We start from the raw sequence: 22,903 nt of genomic DNA, 5'->3' as shown, positions 1-22,903 counted from the left end.
CAACCATCATAACGTTGCTGTAAATATTTACAATAGAAATACCAATCCTGGACCTTTTCAATACGTTATCTCTAAATTGACCAATTACTGAACGACCCTCATATACCTTCTTATAGAAATAAGCCAATAGGTGTGATTTACTCATCCTCTGGTATCCAATCCATGAATATATATGTACCCTGTAATTACCTTACTCCAACAGCTTGCTGGCTCGCGTGATAGCCAATGGTGTACCAGCCCGTACAATCTTCCTGACTTGTTTATCCAATCAGCTGTTGTGCTTGGCTTTGTTGTTGGTGATGACATGGACATATTTGTTGTTACTGGAAGGCGAGGGTAGAGCGTGGTAAGGAGGGTCAGGTTTGAGCGAATGATTTCGAAATTTTGAAGAACAAAAACGAGACTTTGTTTTCCCAGGTTTCAACGATAAAATAACTGAGGTGGGGGGTGAAAAGCGGTTATGTCGGTGAATATGGACGAACTCAGGCATCAAGTGATGATCAACCAGTTTGTTTTGACTGCTGGTTGTGCTGCTGATCAAGCGAAGCAGCTTCTTCAAGCGGCTCACTGGCAATTCGAGGTATGCGATGTGTGTGTTTATATGTTGGTTTCATAGCGATGCACTAACTAACTTTAGCTAGCTAACAAAGGCAAAGAAGGAGAAGTTCTCCGAAATTAGTGTGGCGATTTTTTTTTACAACCATGTAAGTAAACCCAGTCATACGACCATGCTTTTACGGTGAATAATCCGGAAGACCTGGTCTAACATTAGGAAATGCGGTGTTTGCCATCGAATTTCTGCTTTGACTGTTCACACCAGTTAACGTTAACTAGATGGGAAATTGATGCTGCTAACGTTATTATTTTGATATCTGTATTGGTTACGTTGGTTATTTTATGTTAGGTTTTTCATTTTGACCCTATTCAATATACATTTGCATTATCTAACTAGCCATGGTTGCAGTTCATAGTAGTCTGATCCGATTTCTTTCAATGCTATATGAACATAATCAATCTCGAGCGTCTAATTTAGCTAGATACAGTAATAGTGCAACCGGCTTTTGGTAACTAACTAACTAACTAACTAACTAACTAACTAACTAACTAACTATCCAGAGAGCGAATTAGCTAGATAATGTAACGTTAGAGCGCTTTCCATCAATTATGTCTGAATAGGAGTGTCCAGAAAGAAAATACCTGGTTGAGGTTTTTGAATCCATAAGGTAAACATTGTTTATATTCTTGACTTGACATCACCAAACACGCAGAGGCTCTTCCTGTCCAGACCCCATTGTTGTAGTAAGTAAAAGGTGTCTCAAACGTTGCCTTTGTTTTTTTTTAATATTGCTGCAGCTCTGAAAATGTGTAGGCTATTTAGTGTAATAGCATGTATGTTACATAGCTAGCACACACAGCAATTCATACCTCTGTTCCAACTGGTATGACTTATAACCAGTCAATACACACTTCCAATTTTGGAACAAGCTTCTACTAGTTATTACTTTCCATATTTGGCTGCGTAAGAGTAGTGCACCAATAAACACACTTACAAACACACATTTAAAGAACATTGTGTTTATGATTGCTTGTTGAACAAGGTTAGGGACAGGGGTCACAGCGGACCTGCTGGATTGACCGTACTCTTGTCCAGGAGTATTCATAGGGGATATCTATCTTTAGGCAGATTACGGTGCCTTATCCTTCCAGTTCTTCATATCCAGTACTCCTAGTCCTGGCTCAGAGATGCACACCATATGAACAGGCGTTTCTTCTAAGCTGACACACAGCGTGACCCTTTTCAGTCATGGCTTCAGCCAGAGCAGCAAGGTGGAATTGTAATTTGAATGAGCATAATAGTAACATACCTATTTAGTGAATAAATAATTCACTACATGATATGAAAGAAAAATCCAGTTCATGTTGAAGCACACCCTAGAGTAATGTATAATGAAAAGTATGCAAAGCCTTGTAGGCTATATCCGCTCCTGTTTGAAAAGCTCAGCTGGCCACTGGTTTGAAATATTCAACAGGGCCCTAAGTATGGACAACAGAGAGATGCTGAGAAGATCTGAGGCTTCAGGCCTCTGCTTCCAGATGGTTTCCCAAACACACCTCCGCTCTGTCTAATGGCCAAGCTTTTGTTAGTGCTTACACGCGAGCAGAAGTGGCTGGGCCAGGTGGTTTGAAGGGGCTGAGGAGGCTGCTCAGGTCCTCCCAAGCTTCTGAGAACAGAGTCGGCCTGTAGCTTGATTGGAGCAGATGCATTGCAGAGACAACTCTGGGCAACCTGTCTGGCTCAAGGTTAAAGGGCTAGTTGCCTATGGCTGGGCTGAGCTCCCCCAGGTGCTGTTGGCTAAGGAGTGGAGGGTCAAAATATTAGGAACACCTGCTCTTTCCATGACATAGACTGACCAGGTGAAAGCTATGATCCCTTATTAATGTTACTTGTTAAATCCACTTCAATCAGTGTAGATGAAGTGGAGGAGACAGGTTAACAAAATATTTTTAAGCCTTGAGACAATTGAGACATTGTGTGCCATTCAGAGGGTGAATGAGCGAGACAAAATATTTAAGTGCCTTTGAATGGGGTATGGTAGTAGGTGCCAGGCGCACCGGTTTGAGTGTGTCACGAACTGCAATGCTGCTGGGTTTTTCATCCTCAACAGTTTCCCGTGTGTATCAGGAATGGTCCACCACCCAAAGGACATCCAGCCAACTTGACACAACTGTAGGAAGCATTGGAGTCAACATGGACCAGCATCCCTGTGGAATGTTTTCGACACCTTGTAGAGTCCATGCCCCAACGAATTGAGGCTATTCTGAGGGCATAGGGGGTGCAACTCAATATTAGGAAGGTGTTCCTAATGTTTTGTGCTCTCTGTGTATATATTGTGCATACATATTGTCTATATGTAGAGTCTCTCTATATAAAATATTTATGTATAATACAATCTCAAAATGTTAGCCTTTATTAGTTAATTTAATGTTTTTGTGGCTAGTCATCTTTCTATGATGTCAGTATAATGTCCCTCTCACTGGGCTGCTCCTGGCTGCAGGGCAGGCTGTGTTGTCGTGTCTGCTCATGGCTCCTGGCTGCAGGGCAGGCTGTGTCGTCGTGTGATGCTCATGGCTCCTGGCTGCAGGGCAGGCTGTGTCGTCGTGTCTGCTCATGGCTCTTGGCTGCAGGGCAGGCTGTGTCCGCTCATGGCTCCTGGCTGCAGGGCAGGCTGTGTTGTCGTGTCTGCTCATGGCTCCTGGCTGCAGGGCAGGCTGTGTCGTCGTGTCTGCTCATGGCTCTTGGCTGCAGGGCAGGCTGTCACTCCCTCAGGGCACAGCCCCCACTCAGCCTCATTATCCCTGTTACTACACCATTATTAATGCACTTCTTTCTTCTGCACTCTTCCGTATCACCCTAAGTATTCTTTTTGTGTTCACCTATATTTATTTATCCTATTCTATTTCAGGCTGTTTTTAAAAATATGTTTTTGTTATTGTTTGCTCTTCCCTCATTTAGACGCCTGTTCAATTCTTCTGCTTTTATATAGGCCTAGTGCTGGGCTTCATTGCCGTGTTCTGTCAGTCATGTTACATAAGCAACACTGTCATGACTCTTCTCTGCTCCATTGCTAGGTTCTCTGCTCCATTGCTAGGTTCTCTGCTCCATTGCTAGGTTCTCTGCTCCATTGCTAGGTTCTCTGCTCCATTGCTAGGTTCTCTGCTCCATTGCTAGGTTCTCTGCTCTGTAAGGTAATGGATGCTCTCACTTAAAGCCCATGAGTAGTACTGAAACCTTTATGCCGATGCTCTTAGATATGGTGTTGCACTGTGTGTTTGTAACCTACATAATTTGTGTGTGAAACGGAACCGTTGTTGATGGTCTTGGATGTACACAGAAACACACTTAACATTTAAAAAACATAAACAGTCAAAGAACAGTGTGATCCCAGCAGCCTGGTAGACAATGGCAGTGCAGCACATTCATGTTGATATGTGTGTCACGTTGAGCAGCAGACATTCCAGCACTACTGCTGCTGTTGTCAAACAACCACAGAGCATGGTTTGTGGGGGAGGGGGCCGGCTTCAGCCATGAGGGGAAACCACACATTCATTGAAGTGTTTGCAAAGAGAGATTCTAGTGAAGGGAAATGGAGGCTGTCATTTTAGTAGTAGGCTGCATGCAATTATTTTAATCCAGTTACTAAGACACATTCATATTTGAGGCGATTTGTATACGAAGGAATGACACAGCATTTGTCAATTTTCCACCTCTTAAAAAGAACCTGAATCATGGGCCAGTCAGACTACATGAATCATAAAACTGGTATCTTGCAATAAAATCTGATAAACTACTAAGGATATGTTTTGGTATCAGTGTATTTTTGTTTCTGGACCATGGTGTCCTTACCAGGCTGGCCTTTGTATTCACAACAGAGTGAAACAATAGAAGTAGCCTATGGACTTCCTTGTTTGTGTTCAAGGGCAGCAACTGAAAGTAGGACTACTTGTTTACATTGTTTTCTCATAGCCCGTCAGAGGAAGGCTGTCACAAACAAGGTTTTGTTGTGGCCTATGTGAATTGTCCCTGAGAATATAGCACATACCCTATTCACGGTAGTTTATATAGCCTAAAGTGTTTACATGTCACTGAGTTGTAAACACTAGTTTTAAGTAAAGGAACAGTACTAGGCTTCTAGCGATCTTCTTTTCCATGCTAATTATGATTTTAAACAAGCCTGTGTAGTGTGTACATTCTTTCTCACTGAGCCGTTAGCCTGTCTGCCACTGCCTCTCTCTCCGCGTGGTTTACAAACCCTGTTTTAGACAGTGGAGGATAATAGTTTTAACCCCAGAGTCATGTGATCTACTCGTACCAACTGACCCATAGGCCGATGCTAGCAGAGGGGGATGGGGGTCAGGCTCTCCAGTGTGAGCGGAAAGGAAGGTGAAATGTGTTACTACTGTTTTGTGGTCCGTAAACTAAGGATGGGCATGAGTACTTGAACAGACGTCAAAACTCAATAATTTTTTTATACTGTAGAACTATTTGGTCCAATTTTTTTTATTGAAGACAATGTTAATTTGTTTTGACTCTAATGTTCAATTTGTACATGTGCATTTGCATAACACACAAAACAAAAAAAACAAGCCAAGCATCACACAGTTCTGCTCTCCTTGTCTCACTCACTCAGTTGTGTTCTGACCGCTCCCTCTACACACGCGTGTTGAATGCACACTCAAGCTCCCATTAGGCCTACAGAAATGCCCATTAAAAACTGATCTAACTGATGGGATACACAAGCTCCCATTAGGCCTACATAAATGCCCATTAAAAACTGATCTAACTGATGGGATACACAAGCTCCCATTAGGCCTACAGAAATGCCCATTAAAAACTGATCTAACTGATGGGATACACAAGCTCCCATTAGGCCTACAGAAATGCCCATTAAAAACTGATCTAACTGATGGGATACACAAGCTCCCATTAGGCCTACAGAAATGCCCATTAAAAACTGATCTAACTGATGGGATACACAAGCTCCCATTAGGCCTACATAAATGCCCATTAAAAACTGATCTAACTGATGGGATACACAAGCTCCCATTAGGCCTACAGAACTAAATGCCTATAAAAACGTATCTAACTGATGGGATACACAAGCTACATTCCTTGCCAAATGACATCAGTTTTATCACAAATTCAAAATGGACTGGTTGACTGAAGTAGGGAAATATGTGTTCCAACAATGCGCTGCAGTTTTGTAATAATTGCGTCATTTTCTGCTTTAATATGCTACTTTGCGGTTGTCACTAGTTACCACAAAGTCAAAATTGGCTGTACGGAACAATTCATGAAAACAAAAAATTAGCTTTTTGGTCTTAAGGTTCAGCATAAGGTTAGCATTGTGGTTAGGGTTATGGGTTAGATTTAAAATCTGATTTTAAGAAGAGACATTGTAGAAACAGGCAGGGTTTATTTTTTTTATTTAACCTTTATTTAACTAGGCATGTCAGTTAAGAACAAATTCTTATTTACAATGACGGCCTTACCCGGACGACGCTGGGCCAATTGTGCGCCGCCCTATGGGACTCCCAATCACAGCCGGTTGTGATACAGCCTGGAATCGAACCAGGGTCTGTAGTGACACCTCTAGCACTGAGATGCAGTGCCTTAAACCGCTGCGCCACTCGGGAGCTTGACCTTGTGGCTGTGGTAACTAGTGACGACCCCACTTTGCGAACTACTAGTGCCATTTTAGAATTGGTTAGCCTTGGCTATATATAACCCCCCCATAGATATAGATAGGTTCTACTCTGAAATATGCTGAAACATTAGTTTGATAAAGACAGTGTATTTTCATCAGAATCATTAAGCCTAGGCCTACTCACCAAACAGATGTCATGGTCATAATTCATCCCCGTGCAGTGTTCAAAGTGGAATTGTTATTCCATTTAGAAAATTCCAAAGAACAGGCAGAATAAACTAGACAACTGTGTATATCCGAAAAAAATAAACACAGTTGAAGTCGGAAGTTTACATAAACCTTAGCCAAATACATTCATAATTCCTGACATTTAATCCTAGTAAAAATTCCCTGTTTTAGGTCAGTTAGGATCACCACTTTATTTTAAGAATGTGAAATGTCAGAATAATAGTAGAGAGAATGATTTATTTCAGCTTTTATTTCTTTCATCACATTCCCAGTGGGTCAGAAGTTTACATACATTCAATTAGTATTTGGTAGCATTGCCTTTAAATTGTTTAATTTGGGTCAAACATTTCGGGTAGCCTTCCACAAGCTTCCCACAATAAGTTGGGTGAATTTTGGCCCATTCCTCCTGACAGAACTGGTGTAACTGAGTCAGGGTTGTAGGCCTCCTTGCTCGCAAACACTTTTTCAGTTCTGCCCACAAATTTTCTATAGGATTGAGGTCAGGGCTTTGTGATGGCCACTCCAATACCTTGACTTTGTTGGCCTTAAGCCATTTTGCCACAACTTTGGAAGTATGCTTGGGGTCATTGTCCATTTGGATGACCCATTTGCGACCAAGTTTTAACTTCCTGACTGATGTCTTGAGATGTTGCTTCAATATATCCACATAATTTTCCATCCTCATGATGCCATTTATTTTGTGAATTGCACCAGTCCCTGCTGCAGCAAAGCACTCCCACAACATGATGCTGCCACCCCCGTGCTTCACGGTTGGGATGGTGTTCTTCGGCTTGCAAGCGTCCCCCTTTTTCCTCCAAACATAGAACTGTTTGGCCATAATAAACATTGTTATCAGACCAAAGGACAATTCTCCAAAAAGTACTATCTTTGTCCCCATGTGCAGTTGCAAACCGTAGTCTGGCTTTTTTTATGGTGGTTTTGGAGCAGTGGCTTCTTCCTTGCTGAGCGGCCTTTCAAGTTATGTCGATTTAGGACTCACTTTACTGTGGATATAGATACTTTTGTACCTGTTTCCTCCATTATCTTCACAAGGTCCTTTGCTGTTGTTCTGGGATTGATTTGCGCTCTTCGCACCAAAGTACATTCATCTCTAGGAGACAAACTGCGTCTCCTTCCTGAGTGGTATGACGGCTGCGTGGTGCCATGGTGTTTATACTTGCGTACTATTGTTTGTACATATGAACGTGGTACCTTCAGGCATTTGGAAATTGCTCCCAAGGGTGAACCAAACTTGTGGAGGTCAACAACTTTTTTTTCTGAAGTCTTGGCTGATTTCTTTTGATTTTCCTATGATGTCAAGCAAAGAGGCACTGAGTTTGAAGGTAGGCCTTGAAATACATCCACAGGTACACCTCCAATTGACTCAAATGATGTCAATTAGCCTATCAGAAGCTTCTAAAGCCATGACATCATTTTCTGGAATTTTCCAAGCTGTTTAAAGGCACAGTAAAATTAGTGTATGTAAACATTTGACCCACTGGAATTGTGATACAGTGAATTATAAGTGAAATAATCTGTCTGTAAACAATTGTTGGAAAAATTACTTGTGTCATGCACAAAGTACATGTCCTAACCGACTTGCCAAAACTAGAAGTCGACCGATTAATCGGAATGGACGATTAATTAGGGCCGATTTCAACTTTTCATAACACTCGTAAATCGGTATTTTTGGACGCCGATTTGGACGATTTGTATTTTTTAATTTTTAATTTCAAGACCTTTCTTTAACTAGGCGAGTCAGTTAAGAACACATTCTTATTTTCAATGACGGCCTAGGAACGGTGGGTTAACTGCCTTTTTCAGGGGCAGAATGACAGATTTTTACCTTGTCAGCTCGGGGATTCAATCTTGCAACCTTACGGTTAACTAGTCCAACGCTCTAACCACCTGCTTTACATTGCACTCCACGAGGAGCCTGCCTGATACGCGAATGCAGTAAGAAGCCAAGGTAAGTTGCTAGCTAGCATTAAACTTATCTTATAAAAAACAATCAATCAATCATAATCACTAGTTAACTACACATGGTTGATGATATTACTAGTTTATCTAGCCTGTCCTGCATTGCATATAATCGCTTAGGTACACGTTGCTCCAACCATAAACATCAATACCTTTCTTAAAATCAATACACAAGTATATATTTTTAAACCTGCATATTTAGTTAATATTGCCTGCTAACATGAATTTCTTTTAACTAGGGAAAATGTGTCACTTCTCTTGCAAACAGAGTCAGGGTATATGCAGCAGTTTGGGCCGCCTGGCTCGTTGCGAACTGTGAAGACTATTTCTTCCTAACACAGACAGCCGACTTCGCCAAATGGGGGATGATTTAACAAAAGCGCATTTGCGAAAAAAGCACAATCGTTGCACGACTGTACCTAACCATAAACATCAATGCCTTTCTTAAAATCAATACACAGAAGTATGTATTTTTAAACCTGCATATTTAGCTAAAAGAAATCCAGGTTAGCAGGCAATATTAACCAGGTGAAATTGTGTCATTTTGCGTTCATTGCACACAGAGTCAGGGTATATGCAACAGTTTGGGCCACCTGGCTCGTTGCGAACTAATTTGCCAGAATTTTACGTAATTATGACATAACATTGAAGGTTGTGCACTGTAACAGGAATATTTAGACTTAGAGATGCCACCCGTTAGATAAAATACGGAACGTTTCCGCATTTCACTGACAGGAAAAAGTATTGTTTTCGAGATGATAGTTTCCGGATTCGACCATATTAATGACTTAAGGCTCGTATTTCTGTGTGTTATTATGTTATAATTAAGTCTATGATTTGATAGAGCAGTCTGACTGAGCGATGGTAGGCAGCAACAGGCTCGTAAGTGTTCATTCAAACAGCACTTTCATGCATTTGCCAGCAGCCCTTCGCAATGCATTGCGCTGTTTATGACTTCAAGCCTGTCAACTCCCAAGATTAGGCTGGTGTAACCGATGTGAAATGGCTAGCTAGTTAGCCGGGTGCGCGCTAATAGCGTTTCAAACGTCACTCGCTCTGAGACTTGGAGTAGTTTTTCCCCTTGCTCTGCATGGGTAACGCTGCTTCGAGGGTGGCTGTTGTCGATGTGTTCCTGGTTCGAGCCCAGATAGGGGCGAGGAGAGGGACGGAAGCTATACTGTTACACTGGCAATACTAAAGTGCCTATAAGAACATCCAATAGTCAAAGGTATATGAAATACAAATCGTATAGAGAGAAATAGTCCTATAATTCCTATAATAACTCCAACCTAAAACTTCTTACCTGGGAATATTGAAGACTCATGTTAAAAGGAACCACCAGCTTTCATATGTTCTCATGTTCTGAGCAAGGAACTTAAACGTTAGCTTTCTTACATGGCACATATTGCACTTTTACTTTCTTCTCCAACATTTTGTTTTTGCATTATTTAAACCAAATTGAACGTTTCATTATTTATTTGAGGCTAAATTGATTTTATTGTTGTATTATATTAAGTTAAAATAAGTGTTCATTCAGTATTGTTGTAATCTTCATTATTACAAATAAAAAAATAAAAAATCGTCCGATTTAATGGCTTTTTTTGGTCCGCCAATAATCGATATCGGCGTTGAAAAATCATAATCGGTCGACCTCTAGCCAAAACTATAGTTTGTTAACAAGAAATTTGTGGAGTGGTTGAAAAACGAGTTTTAATGACTCCAACCTAACTGTATGTAAACTTTCGACTTCAACTGTACGTATTTTGGTTTGTAACCCTTTTCAAATGATCAGATGTGCATCACTTCGCACTATTCGGTTCTATTTTATTCTGTTATGTTACATTTGTACATTTTAGTCATTTAGCAGATGCTCTTATCCAGAGCAATTAGGGTTAAGTGTCTTGCTCATGGGCACATCGACAGATTTTTCCCAAGTCAGCTCAGGATTCGAACGCTCTTAACTGCTACTATAAAATAGATGTGTCTTGACTGTGATAAGGGCTCTGGAAATAAGTCTTGTCTGCTAAATTAACAAAACAAGCTATAGGCTTCTACAAGAAAATGCCACACTGCTGAGGTTACTACATTTTTGAAGACTGAGTTCCAATATATAATATAACCAGTTGATATTACAGTTTCAGTAAATGTATCTTAAATGGCACTTGTTTTTTAATTGATTGAATATACACTGAGTGTACAAAACATTATGAACACCTGCTCTGACCAGATGAATCCAGGTGAATGCTATGATCCCTAATTGACATCACCTGTTAAATACACTTCAATCAGTGTAGATGAAGGGGAGGAGGCATGTTAAATACATTTTTTTTAAGCCCGGAGACAATTGAGATGGTTTTGTTTCAAGAACTGCAACGCTGGTGGGTTTTTACATGTTCAACAGTTTTCTGTGTATCATGAGTGGTCCACCACCCAAAGGACACCTTGAAGAGTCCATGCCCCGACGAATTGAGGCTGTTCTGAGGGTAAAGGAGGGGGGGGGTCATTCGCAACTCAATATTAGAAAGGTGTTCTTAATGTTTTTGTTCACTCCGTGTATATATGAGGCAATTTAGCAATTAGGATTCATTATCTTTGATGGTTATGATAAATGACGCATTGTTGCGCACTGTTGGCATAGATAAATGCACACATTTTTTCCAGTGCGGGCCTTGTGTTCTAAAAGTAGTTTTTTTCACGAATATTCAGAAACAAATCGTGCGAGTACTTGAACAGTCAAAGATCAAATGCCCACCCTTCCGCAAATGACAGTTCATGTTCTCACAATGTTCTCACACACAATTTCCTCTCTTCCCCTCGTTCTGTCTCTCTCTCTCCCTCCACAGACAGCCTTAAGCTCCTTTTTCCAGGAGGCCAACATCCCTAGTCACCACCACCAGATGGTAAGTGCATTTTGTTCCCCCTAAAAAATAAAAAAGGGCTTACGGCATGTATTACATTCTGTCAGTGTGTTCAGGGAGCTAATTTAAGGCATGGCTGCAGTGTCGGTGGCCAGGCCAGTCTGCTCTTCCTCTTCAGTCAGAGGGACAGATTCACCAACAGGACAGGACTAGAGCCATGGGCATAGTAGTACAGCTGTGTCTGGCAGAGTGACATCACTGGAGTTATCGCTCCTGAGTAGTATAGTCTACATCCTGCTGTACTACTCCACGGTGCTTATTGGTTTTCAACACTGCCCAAGCCTTTTAGGTTAAGCTTACTTAAGATATACTGCCACATGGACCGGCACCATGCTTTTTAGTGCAACACATGTTTCATATCATGAATTCTTAAACCTTACACAATATTTTGAAACCTTTTCCTTCAACATGAATTGCATGAAAATATGCATTGTTATGCCAACTCCATATGTCAGGCACAGCGAAGTAGCTGGGTCCTAATAGCTAATTTAACCGTGATGAAAGCAATGGCACAAGGCTGGCCCCTGTTCTTGGCCCAAGCCAATTTACGCAATGCTATTCCCTAACGGCTATAGTGATCATGTGGTCCATGCATGAAACCATTTCTGCTTCAACTGACCAGTAAAAGCCCTGGAGCGGCGAGCTGGTAATGTAATGTAACGTAACGTTTACCACATGGAGGCTGTGCTGTGAGCATGCAGTGTTGACGTGCACACTGAACCCAGCCATCCCCTTATCATCTGTCTGCTGCTGCTCTGCTGCTACAACATTGTTTTGGTTTTCTCTCTTCTTTCCCTTCCTCTTGGGTGGGAGGAGCATGTTCGAGCTTGAGAGAGAGGAAGTGTGTGAGTGGCGGGGGCCAGGGTTTGTTATTATTTTCGGTGTAGCCATTACGTCACACCGCTGGAAGGTGTTTGTGTGTTTGCGAGTGAGTGTGCATGTGTACAAGTGTGTTTGTGTGTGAGGCGGGCATGTGCATGCTGGGAGGAGTGATGTAAGAGAGCTATCTGCTACAGAGGAGGAGGAAGGGCTGTTAAAGGATAGAGTGTGGAGAGTCAGTCATCAGCAGCTGCAAGCCATCTCCATGTATTGCGGGTGTTAGTCCTTCCCCCTCTCTCTCTCTCTAGGCTGCCCTGCACTCTCCTTGGGGCCTGGGGGAGCCACAGGGGAAACAGTGGGTGTGGGTAAGAAAGAGCTCCGTGTAGCAACAATAATGTAAACAACACTGCCCTCAATCAAACACTATTGACTATACATGGAGAACAAATATGTGTATATGTAAGGGACTCTTATAGCCTTAAAGCTACACCGAAGGGTCACATTTCCACAACCACTTGACATCCAGGGTTGTATTGCTTGTTGTTAACATGGGGCTGGGTTTTTATTTATTTAATTAGGCCTAGTACTTGACCTGAGAAAACAAGTCTTTTCATTACTCTGTACATAATTTAATTCATGGAAAGTGGGTAGTGCACTCTGGTGGTGGTAGTAGTGGTAGTGGTGGTAGTCGTAGTGGTGGTGGTGGTAGTCGTAGTAGTGGTGATCATAGTAGTGGTAGTAATAGTAGCACATGGCATTTGTCATCTCACCTGTTTCCCCTCTGGTGTGTGATCCCATGAGGGATGTGACTGTTTGTGTTGCTGTGGGGCTGTACAAGCTCTACCCTGTGCCTTCTGATGACAAAACAAGACCATAAATACTGTAGGAGAAGTTCTGGTTTTAGCCCATAGCCTGACCAAATATAATGATTTACTAGGACCTTCCTGTAAACGAATCAAACTGCTACCACAACTATTACCACCACTACTATTATCCCTACTACTACTACCATCACTACTATTATCCCTACTACTACTATTTCTATTATCACTACCACTACTATTACCATCACTACTATTATCCCTACTACTATTATCCCTACTACTACTACTACTACTACTACTACTACTATTATTATCACCACTACTACTACTACTATTATCACCACTACTATTACCACTACTACTACTATTACCACTACTACTACTATTACCACTACTGCTATTATCACTACTACTACTATTATCCCTACTACTACTACTACTATTATCACTACTACTACTACTATTACCCTACTACTACTACTATTATCACTACTACTACTACTACTACTACTACTACTACTATTATCCCTACTACTACTATTATCCCTACTAATACTACCATCACTACTGTTATCCCTACTACAACTACTATTATCACTACCACTACTATTACCAGCACTACTATTATCCCTACTACTATTATCACTACTATTACCAGCACTACTATTATCCCTACTACTACTATTATCACTACCACTACTATTACCATCACTACTATTATCCCTACTACTACTATTATCACTACTACTACTACTACTACTACTACTACTACTACTACTACTACTACTACTATTATTATTATCCCTACTACTATTATTATTATCACTACTACTACTACTACTATTATTATCCCTACTACTACTATTATCCCTACTACTACTACTACTACTACTACTACTATTATTATCCCTACTACTACTACTACTATTATTATCCCTACTACAACTACTACTATTATCCCTACTACTACTACTATTATCCCTACTACTACTACTACTACTACTACTATTATCCCTACTACTGCTACTACTACTACTATTATCAATACTACTGCTACTATTATCCCTACTGCTACTATTATCACTACTACTACTACTACTACTACTACTACTACTACTACTACTACTACTACTACTACTACTATTATCACTACTACTACTACTACTACTACTATTATCACTACTACTACTACTATTATCCCTACTACTATTATTATCCCTACTATTATCACTACTACTACTACTACTACTACTACTTTACTACTACTACTATTATTATCCCTACTACTACTACTACTATTATCCCTACTACTACTACTATTATCCTTACTACTACTATTATCACTACTACTATTACCACCACTACTATTATCCCTACTACTACTACCACTGCTATTATCCCTAACACGACTATTATTTCTACCACTACTATTATCGCCACTACTATTATCCCTACCACTACTAATATTATCCCTACTGCTATTATCATTGCTTCTATTGTCCCTATCCCTACTACTGTTATCACTACTACTATTATCCCTACCACTACTACTACTACTACTACTACTACTACTACTACTATTATCCCTACTACTACTACTATTATCCCTACTACTACTACAATTATCCCAACTACTACAATTATCCCTACTACTACTACTACTACTACTACTACTACTACTACTATTATCCCTACTACTACTATTATCACTACTACTACTATTATCACTACTACTACTATTATCCCTACTACTACTACTACTACTATTATCCCTAATACTACTACTACTACTGTTATCCTTACTACTACTATTATCCCTACTACTACTACTACTACTATTATCCCAACTATTACTATTATCACTACTACTATTACCACCACTACTATTATCCCTACTACTACTACCACTGCTATTATTTCTACCACTACTATTATTTCTACCACTACTATTATTTCTACCACTACTATTATCACTACCACTACTACTATTATCCCTACCACTACTACTACTACTACTACTACTACTACTACTACTACTACTACTATCCCTACTACTACTACTATTATCCTTAAAACTACTATTATCCCTACTACTACTACTACTATTATCCCAACTACTACTATTATCACTACTACTATTACCACCACTACTATTATCCCTACTACTACTACCACTGCTATTATCCCTAACACTACTATTATTTCTACCACTACTATTATCACCACTACTATTATCCCTATCACCACTACTATTATCCCTACCACTACTACTATTATCCCTACTGCTATTATCACTGCTACTATTATCCCTATCCCTACTACTATTATCACTACTACTATTATCACTACTACTACTACTACTATTATCACTACTATTACCACTGCTACTACTATTATCACTACTACTACTATTACTACTACTGCTATTATCACTACTACTACTATTATCCCTACTACTACTACTATTATCCCAACTACTACTAATATCCCTACTACTACTACTACTACTACTACTACTACTACTACTACTACTACTACTACTACTACTACTACTACTACTACTAATGATGATGATGATGATAATATTATCCCTACTACTACTACTACTACTAATATTATCCCTACTACTACTATTACCACTACTGCTATTATCACTACTACTACTACTACTACTACTACTACTATTATCCCTACTACTACTACTATTATCCCTACTACTACTAATATCCCTACTACTACTACTACTACTAGTATCCCTACTACTACTACTACTACTACTACTACTATTATTATCCCTACTACTACTACTACTACTATTATCCCTACTACTACTACTACTACTACTACTACTACTACTACTACTATTATTATTATCCCTACTACTACTACTACTATTATTATCCCTACTACTACTACTACTACTATTATTATCCCTACTACTACTACTACTATTATTATCCCTACTACTACTACTACTATCCCTACTACTACTACTACTACTATTATCCCTACTACTTCTACTACTACTACTATTATCAATACTACTGCTACTATTATCACTACTACTACTACTATTATCACTACTACTACTACTACTACTACTACTACTACTACTACTACTATTATTATCCCTACTACTACTACTATTATTATCCCTACTACTACTACTACTATTATCCTTACTACTACTATTATCACTACTACTATTACCACCACTACTATTATCCCTACTACTACTACCACTGCTATTATCCCTAACACGACTATTATTTCTACCACTACTATTATCGCCACTACTATTATCCCTACCACTACTAATATTATCCCTACTGCTATTATCATTGCTTCTATTGTCCCTATCCCTACTACTGTTATCACTACTACTATTATCCCTACCACTACTACTATTATCCCTACCACTACTACTACTACTACTACTACTACTATTATCCCTACTACTACTACTATTATCCCTACTACTACTACTACTACTAAAATTATCCCAACTACTACAATTATCCCTACTACTACTACTACTACTACTACTACTACTACTACTATTATCCCTACTACTACTATTATCACTACTACTACTATTATCACTACTACTACTATTATCCCTACTACTACTACTACTACTATTATCCCTAATACTACTATTATCCCTACTACTACTACTACTACTACTACTGTTATCCTTACTACTACTATTATCCCTACTACTACTACTACTATTATCCCAACTATTACTATTATCACTACTACTATTACCACCACTACTATTATCCCTACTACTACTACCACTGCTATTATTTCTACCACTACTATTATTTCTACCACTACTATTATTTCTACCACTACTATTATCACTACCACTACTACTATTATCCCTACTACTACTACTACTACTACTACTACTACTACTATCCCTACTACTACTACTATTATCCTTAAAACTACTATTATCCCTACTACTACTACTACTACTATTATCCCAACTACTACTATTATCACTACTACTATTACCACCACTACTATTATCCCTACTACTACTACCACTGCTATTATCCCTAACACTACTATTATTTCTACCACTACTATTATCACCACTACTATTATCCCTATCACCACTACTATTATCCCTACCACTACTACTATTATCCCTACTGCTATTATCACTGCTACTATTATCCCTATCCCTACTACTATTATCACTACTACTATTACCACTACTACTACTATTACCACTACTGCTATTATCACTACTACTACTACTACTATTATCCCTACTACTACTATTACCACTACTGCTATTATCACTACTACTACTACTACTACTATTATCCCTACTACTACTATTATCCCTACTACTACTATTATCCCTACTATTATCACTACTACTACTATTATCCCTACTACTACTATTATCCCTACTACTACTACTACTACTACTACTACTACTACTACTACTACTACTACTACTATTATCCTTACTACTACTATTATCCCTACTACTACTACTACTACTAATATTATCCCTACTACTACTATTATCACTACTACTATTATCCCTACTACTATTATCCCTACCACTACTACTATTGTCACCACTACTGCTATTATCACTACTGCTATTATTCCTACTACTACTATTATCACCACTAATACTATTACTAGCTGTACCACTATTGTAAACATTAAGGATGATATCGCAACAGTTGTAACTTGAAAGTACGTAGTGTTCAAACTCCCTTGTGAATGTGTGTATGTGTTTTGTGTAACGGTGGGCGTCATATGGGCGGCAGATGGGGTCCAGTCCAGACCTGCCCTTCCTCTCAGCCAAACCTGCTAGACAAGGCCCCAGCCACACCCTCCCAGCACAGCACAGCACTGTAGCTAAACACTGCCCAGCATACGGTTGTTATTGTTCTGTCTACCTACTCACTGCTTCACTAGGACCAAGCCTTATAGTTAGCCTTACAGCTGCATCTGGACAGTCTAAGCAGCTGTATTGCTTCTGCGTCGACTTCATTGCTTTATAGCTAAATTTGATCACTTGACTAGATAAGTCATATTTGAATATCTCCTTTACTATTGATTTCCATAACAAACAAGTTGAATAATTCACAGCTTAAAGCAAAACTCAGTCACATCTCTCCTAAGAAAAACAGGAAACCCCCTGTATGGACCACCATCTTGGGTCCTGCAGGAGGGGCAGTTTCAGTGTAGTCAACCATCACAGACCCACAGACTGAAACCATGCTTGTCCATCTCCTAACTGGAGCAGCTGCTGCTCACTCTGACAGACCTGTCACCTCACATCAACACTAAGACTGTGCCTCACTTCCCCACAATACACTCAATACTATACTGTATGCTGCACTACACTCTGCTCCCTCCACTTTCAAAATGTCTAGTATCTAGCTAGCTATGACCATGCCTGCCCCAGGCTCTAATCTGGTTTGATGACCTAATCAATTTACCTTTTCAACTTTAGACACCTCTTTTATACTATTAGATCCACATTTCGGTGCTTGCGTGACCCTCATGTCAGCGGGGCCATGGCTGTGTGTTAGAAATCAAACAGCCCTGACCTCCTGCAATGCTAAGAAGTCCTCCGTCCTGTAATGGCTGCTAGCCTGCTACCTGATCCCTGTTGGTGTTGGGGGTGTTTCTATCCTGAGGCACCACACTCAGTCTTACAAATGATAAAGTAATTCATGGCCTCAGTGGGGACATCTGACATTTTGTGCAACTGCACAGCATGTTAAGCTGCCATGTTTCCCACAGTGAATGGATGTCGGTGGCTGCAGGGTTTAGAAACCTTGTCTTCACAAATGTTCAGCAGTTGTACTGCACACAATGCCCAAGTCTACAAGTGAACTGCCTCCCACAACAGTAACTAACTAACTAGTCTAGACTATTTGTTTTATGAACTCACCAATCATGCCTTCTATTGGTACATACAGTTCACAGCAGGCAGCAGCAATGGAAGCACCCCATGGGGACCAAATAATTGGGACAAAATGTGTTAATTAAGTGTTTGCATTCAACTTAATGTAAGTCACTCATTTTAAACCCCATGTGTCTTCTTTTTTCCAGATGTGCACTCCAAGGAACACCCCAGCCACGCCGCCTAACTTCCCCGACACCATCACCATGTTCTCCAAGCTGAGGGCGTCAGACTGCTCGGGGAGCTCCGGGGGGCGGAGGTCCCACCCAGGTGTCCATGGCCTGCTCCCCCCCCTCCTCCACAGCTGGCTTCGGATCCTTCTGGGCCTCATCACCCCCCACCCACCAGCCCGTCTGGCTGCCCCCCTCCTCGCCCACAGGCCACCACATGCACCACCACCACTACCAGCACCATCACCACATGCACCAGACCCCCATGTGGCCCCCTGTGTCCCAGCCCGGCAGCGCCCAGCAGACCCCTGTTGTATCGGTCCTGCATGGCCAGAGATGAGACTACCCAGGTGTGGGAGGAAGGGGGCTGGGTAGGGAGGGAGGAGAGGGTGGGGCTGGGCTGGGCTGAGTGCAGCCTAATGAATCTACTAAGGGGGTTGGCTGTCAGGATTAAAGGGTCTTGTTGGCCAAGGGGAAAAGACACGCTACTGTTGTTTTCCTTCCTTTCTTTCTGTTTTTCTAAAATGACGATGAACAATGTCTTCTTTGGAGGACGTCTGTTTCCTCTCTCTCTCTTCATCATAACTCATCAAAGCCTGGGAAGAACCGGGGGAGAACCACTAATAACAATATGAGGAAGTGGAATAACGAAGGGGGTGGAGTCTCTGAACCCCCCCCCCCCCAAAGGACTTTGGGAAATGTGGTTTTCTTCATCAATACAAGTCGAGCCCTGGACCCAGCAGAGCACTTACTTAGGATAGGATGTGATCATGTGATCTGCTAAAGTGCTTGATCATTGGCTGTTTTTCAAAACTCTTCTCTCCCTTGGTGTTCAATAACGCTCCAGCGATGTGACCAGATTTCACAATAACCAGCAGACGAAAACAAAATGGGACTGCAACACAAATGATGATGGTTTTGTGTTCTCGGCTGATCTTATAGCCCAGAAAAAATATGTTTTCAATATTGTTTGTGCTATGGGTATCTGTATAGTACAGATCATGGGCAAACACTGTAGCCATTTTGTCAAGTTTCATGTTGCCATGTATCCCTTTTTAAAATCTCTATTTTGTAAGTACTATGTAGCTTAGTGAAACTTGACTCCGTGGCTCCACTGCATGCTGTTGTGTCTGAGAAGTGGGCTCTTCAGTATGAGTGGACTCGAAGCTTTGGTTTAAAGTGTCTGAAAGCTGACTTTCACATCAGCGGTGTTTTAAGGAGACGTGTAAAGAAATGTTAATACTGTAATTCAGTTTGTGTTGAGATACAGCAAAGTATGCAATCATTTGAGGAAGATTGAAGCCAGATTAAAGGCTGATGCATTTTTATCATTGTTTTTGGGAACATTTTCTACCTATGGATGTCAAAGGACTCCCCGAGTGGCGCATCGGTCTCAGGCACTGCATCTCAGTGCTAGAGGCGTCCCTACAGACCCTGGTTTGATTCCAGGCTGTATCACAACCGTCCGTGATTGGGAGTCCCATAGGGTGGCGCACAATTGGCCCAGCGTCGTCCGGGTTAGGGTTTGGCCGGGGTAGGCCATCATTGTAAATAAGAACAAATTCTTAACTGACTTGCCTAGTCAACTTTCTTTTGACTGATAATGTAAACTGGTTTTCAGTGACAATTATGGAAACATCTTCTGAACTCCATTGTAAATAAAGGCTCAGCAGAAACAAAGTGCAAAAGCGTTGAACTCCCTAACCTGGTTGGGGACGAGATTGAGATCTCAGTTATACTGTCAACACTGAATTTAATCTGGTTTGCAAATGTTTTGACTAACATAGATGGGTGTGAGCCATCAGTAGGCTACCTCTTCAGGTTTCTATGGGGAGTAGAGGCCCACTCAGTGATTTACTACACAACCTCTAGCAGAAGATCAACTGGTCCTACCTCTGGTTAAATGGGAGAGGCCGAATGTATTCCCTGCAGAAACAGTCGGTTTCAATGGGTCAGATTAGCAGAATCTCTCCTAGTGCTCAAAACGTGTGTAATTCCCTCTGTTAGAATAGTGGAATTACTTGATTGACTGATGATGAAATGAGTGTCTTGTCAACTAGAGTTATGAATTTAGTACGGGTTGCAAATATTTACTTAATGATTGTTCAGGCAATGTTTACATATTATGAGATTCAGTGTACTGATGAACAATGCTTCATAACCCAGAGTCTTACTTATAGGTGAGCTCTTCATACAACAGACCATGTCAGAACATTTGCAAATCTATCAATGATGACAGATGGAAAGGTAGCCATTTTCACAATCATTCTCATTATAATTATCACAATAAAGAGGGAATAGGGAGGTCTGAACAGGTTACAGTTGTATACAGAGGGTACTTTATCTGAAATAATGTCACATTCATTCATGCCCTCACTAAATGATGTTTTTATATTATGCCTGCCTGCCACGTCTTCACTCAGACAATCACAATCATATTCACGTTCTTTCTTCCCTCTGGTTGAATACATGTAAAATCACATTTGTCAAGCTGTGACCTTGTGAGGAGGATTTTATAATGTACAACATGGACAGTCATGTAACGTTGAACAGATGCCACCTGGCCAATGTGGACCCTTGTCAATGTCACCAGAAAGAAGGGACACTGCTCCACTGTGATGCCATGTAGTCTGAGCTGGTTCTAAATCCATGGATCTTTTCAGATGGATATTAGAAACTCAACGGTGGTTCCTCTTGGGGTGTTCATAACACCACCTCATTCATTAACTCGTGTTCTATTAAGGGGAACGTTTGTTGTCAACTGCATGAGTTTTGGTTGGTGATTTTCCAGTTCTGTGTTTTTAACAAGGTGGGAGTGGAGGTTGGTCCCATAATGAGTGTTTCCTGCTGTGTGGATTACTGGCTCCTTCTCCTCAGTATTGTTGTGGTAACTAACACACCCAGACACAGTAGTGTTGGGTGATTATGGTTCCTGTGGTGATGTGACCCGGTCGCCATTCTCCTGCCACAGCTTTGGAATTCATCAACATATTTTATAAGGCTCTCATAAATCTCGATCAACAGTAGACCGTTTGGTCCCCCATGATATCTGTACAAACTGGGTGTTATGAAATGTTCGAACGCCATGTTCACCCATACAAGATGTGCAGAATGCCTGATGGAAATCCTAAAACAAGTCAAACACCAAGCAATTTGCAGTGCACTTGAGTAACACAAGAACTTCTCATGGACCCTCATTTACATCTCTCTAATCTGGCTTTTATATAGATATTTCTCTCCTGTACTTTGTGTTTATTTCCCCTGTTGAAATGTGTATTTATATGTTTAATAAAATAAGGTATGATCTGCTAAGTGTTGGAGTTGTTCTGGGGTCTTGTTTTTGCGGAGAATAATGTTGGTGCTTTTCTGAAATATGGTTGCTAAGGCACATTTTAACACATAGTAACTTTGCTTTTTGAGATTTTCTGTAAGGGAACCCCTTCAGTAATGATATAACACTGCATAATACTATAGTAATCTATATATCCCTATAAGTAGTGTCTCTATAGTACAAAGGAACAAGTAGGCCTATGTAAGAGAGACAATAAACACACAGCGTGACAGTTAATTGAGGAAGGATGTGGTTAGAATTGTGTATCCAGCCCAGTTAATGTGTTAAGAGTCTGAAACTGACGTGTGTTATAACAGCGTGGCTCACAAAATGTGCCTTCACAGTCGAATTATATGCATGTGATGGTGGAGTTGTGTAAAACAGTACAGATATATTTACGTACCACAAGTAAAATTCATTGCAGACAGTCAATGAGTCAACATATGTTCACATAAGTTATATGGACATCATATG

General features: G+C 40.5%; 1 protein-coding gene across 1 annotated transcript; it reads left to right on the top strand.

The window, feature by feature from the left end:
- The first annotated feature begins 280 nt into the window (after nt 1-280).
- Nucleotides 281-22,410, top strand: LOC106606963 (UBA-like domain-containing protein 2). The gene is given in 4 exon segments (XM_045712303.1): nt 281-580; nt 11,258-11,314; nt 19,078-19,167; nt 19,169-22,410. Coding segments are annotated over 4 exon segments (537 nt in total). The 5' UTR covers nt 281-460; the 3' UTR covers nt 19,439-22,410.
- Nucleotides 22,411-22,903: the final 493 nt, after the last annotated feature.

This window comes from Salmo salar, unplaced genomic scaffold (genome assembly GCF_905237065.1).
Source record: "Salmo salar unplaced genomic scaffold, Ssal_v3.1, whole genome shotgun sequence".
NCBI classification, from domain to species: domain Eukaryota; kingdom Metazoa; phylum Chordata; class Actinopteri; order Salmoniformes; family Salmonidae; genus Salmo; species Salmo salar.
This window is presented reverse-complemented; position numbering and strand designations above follow the sequence as displayed.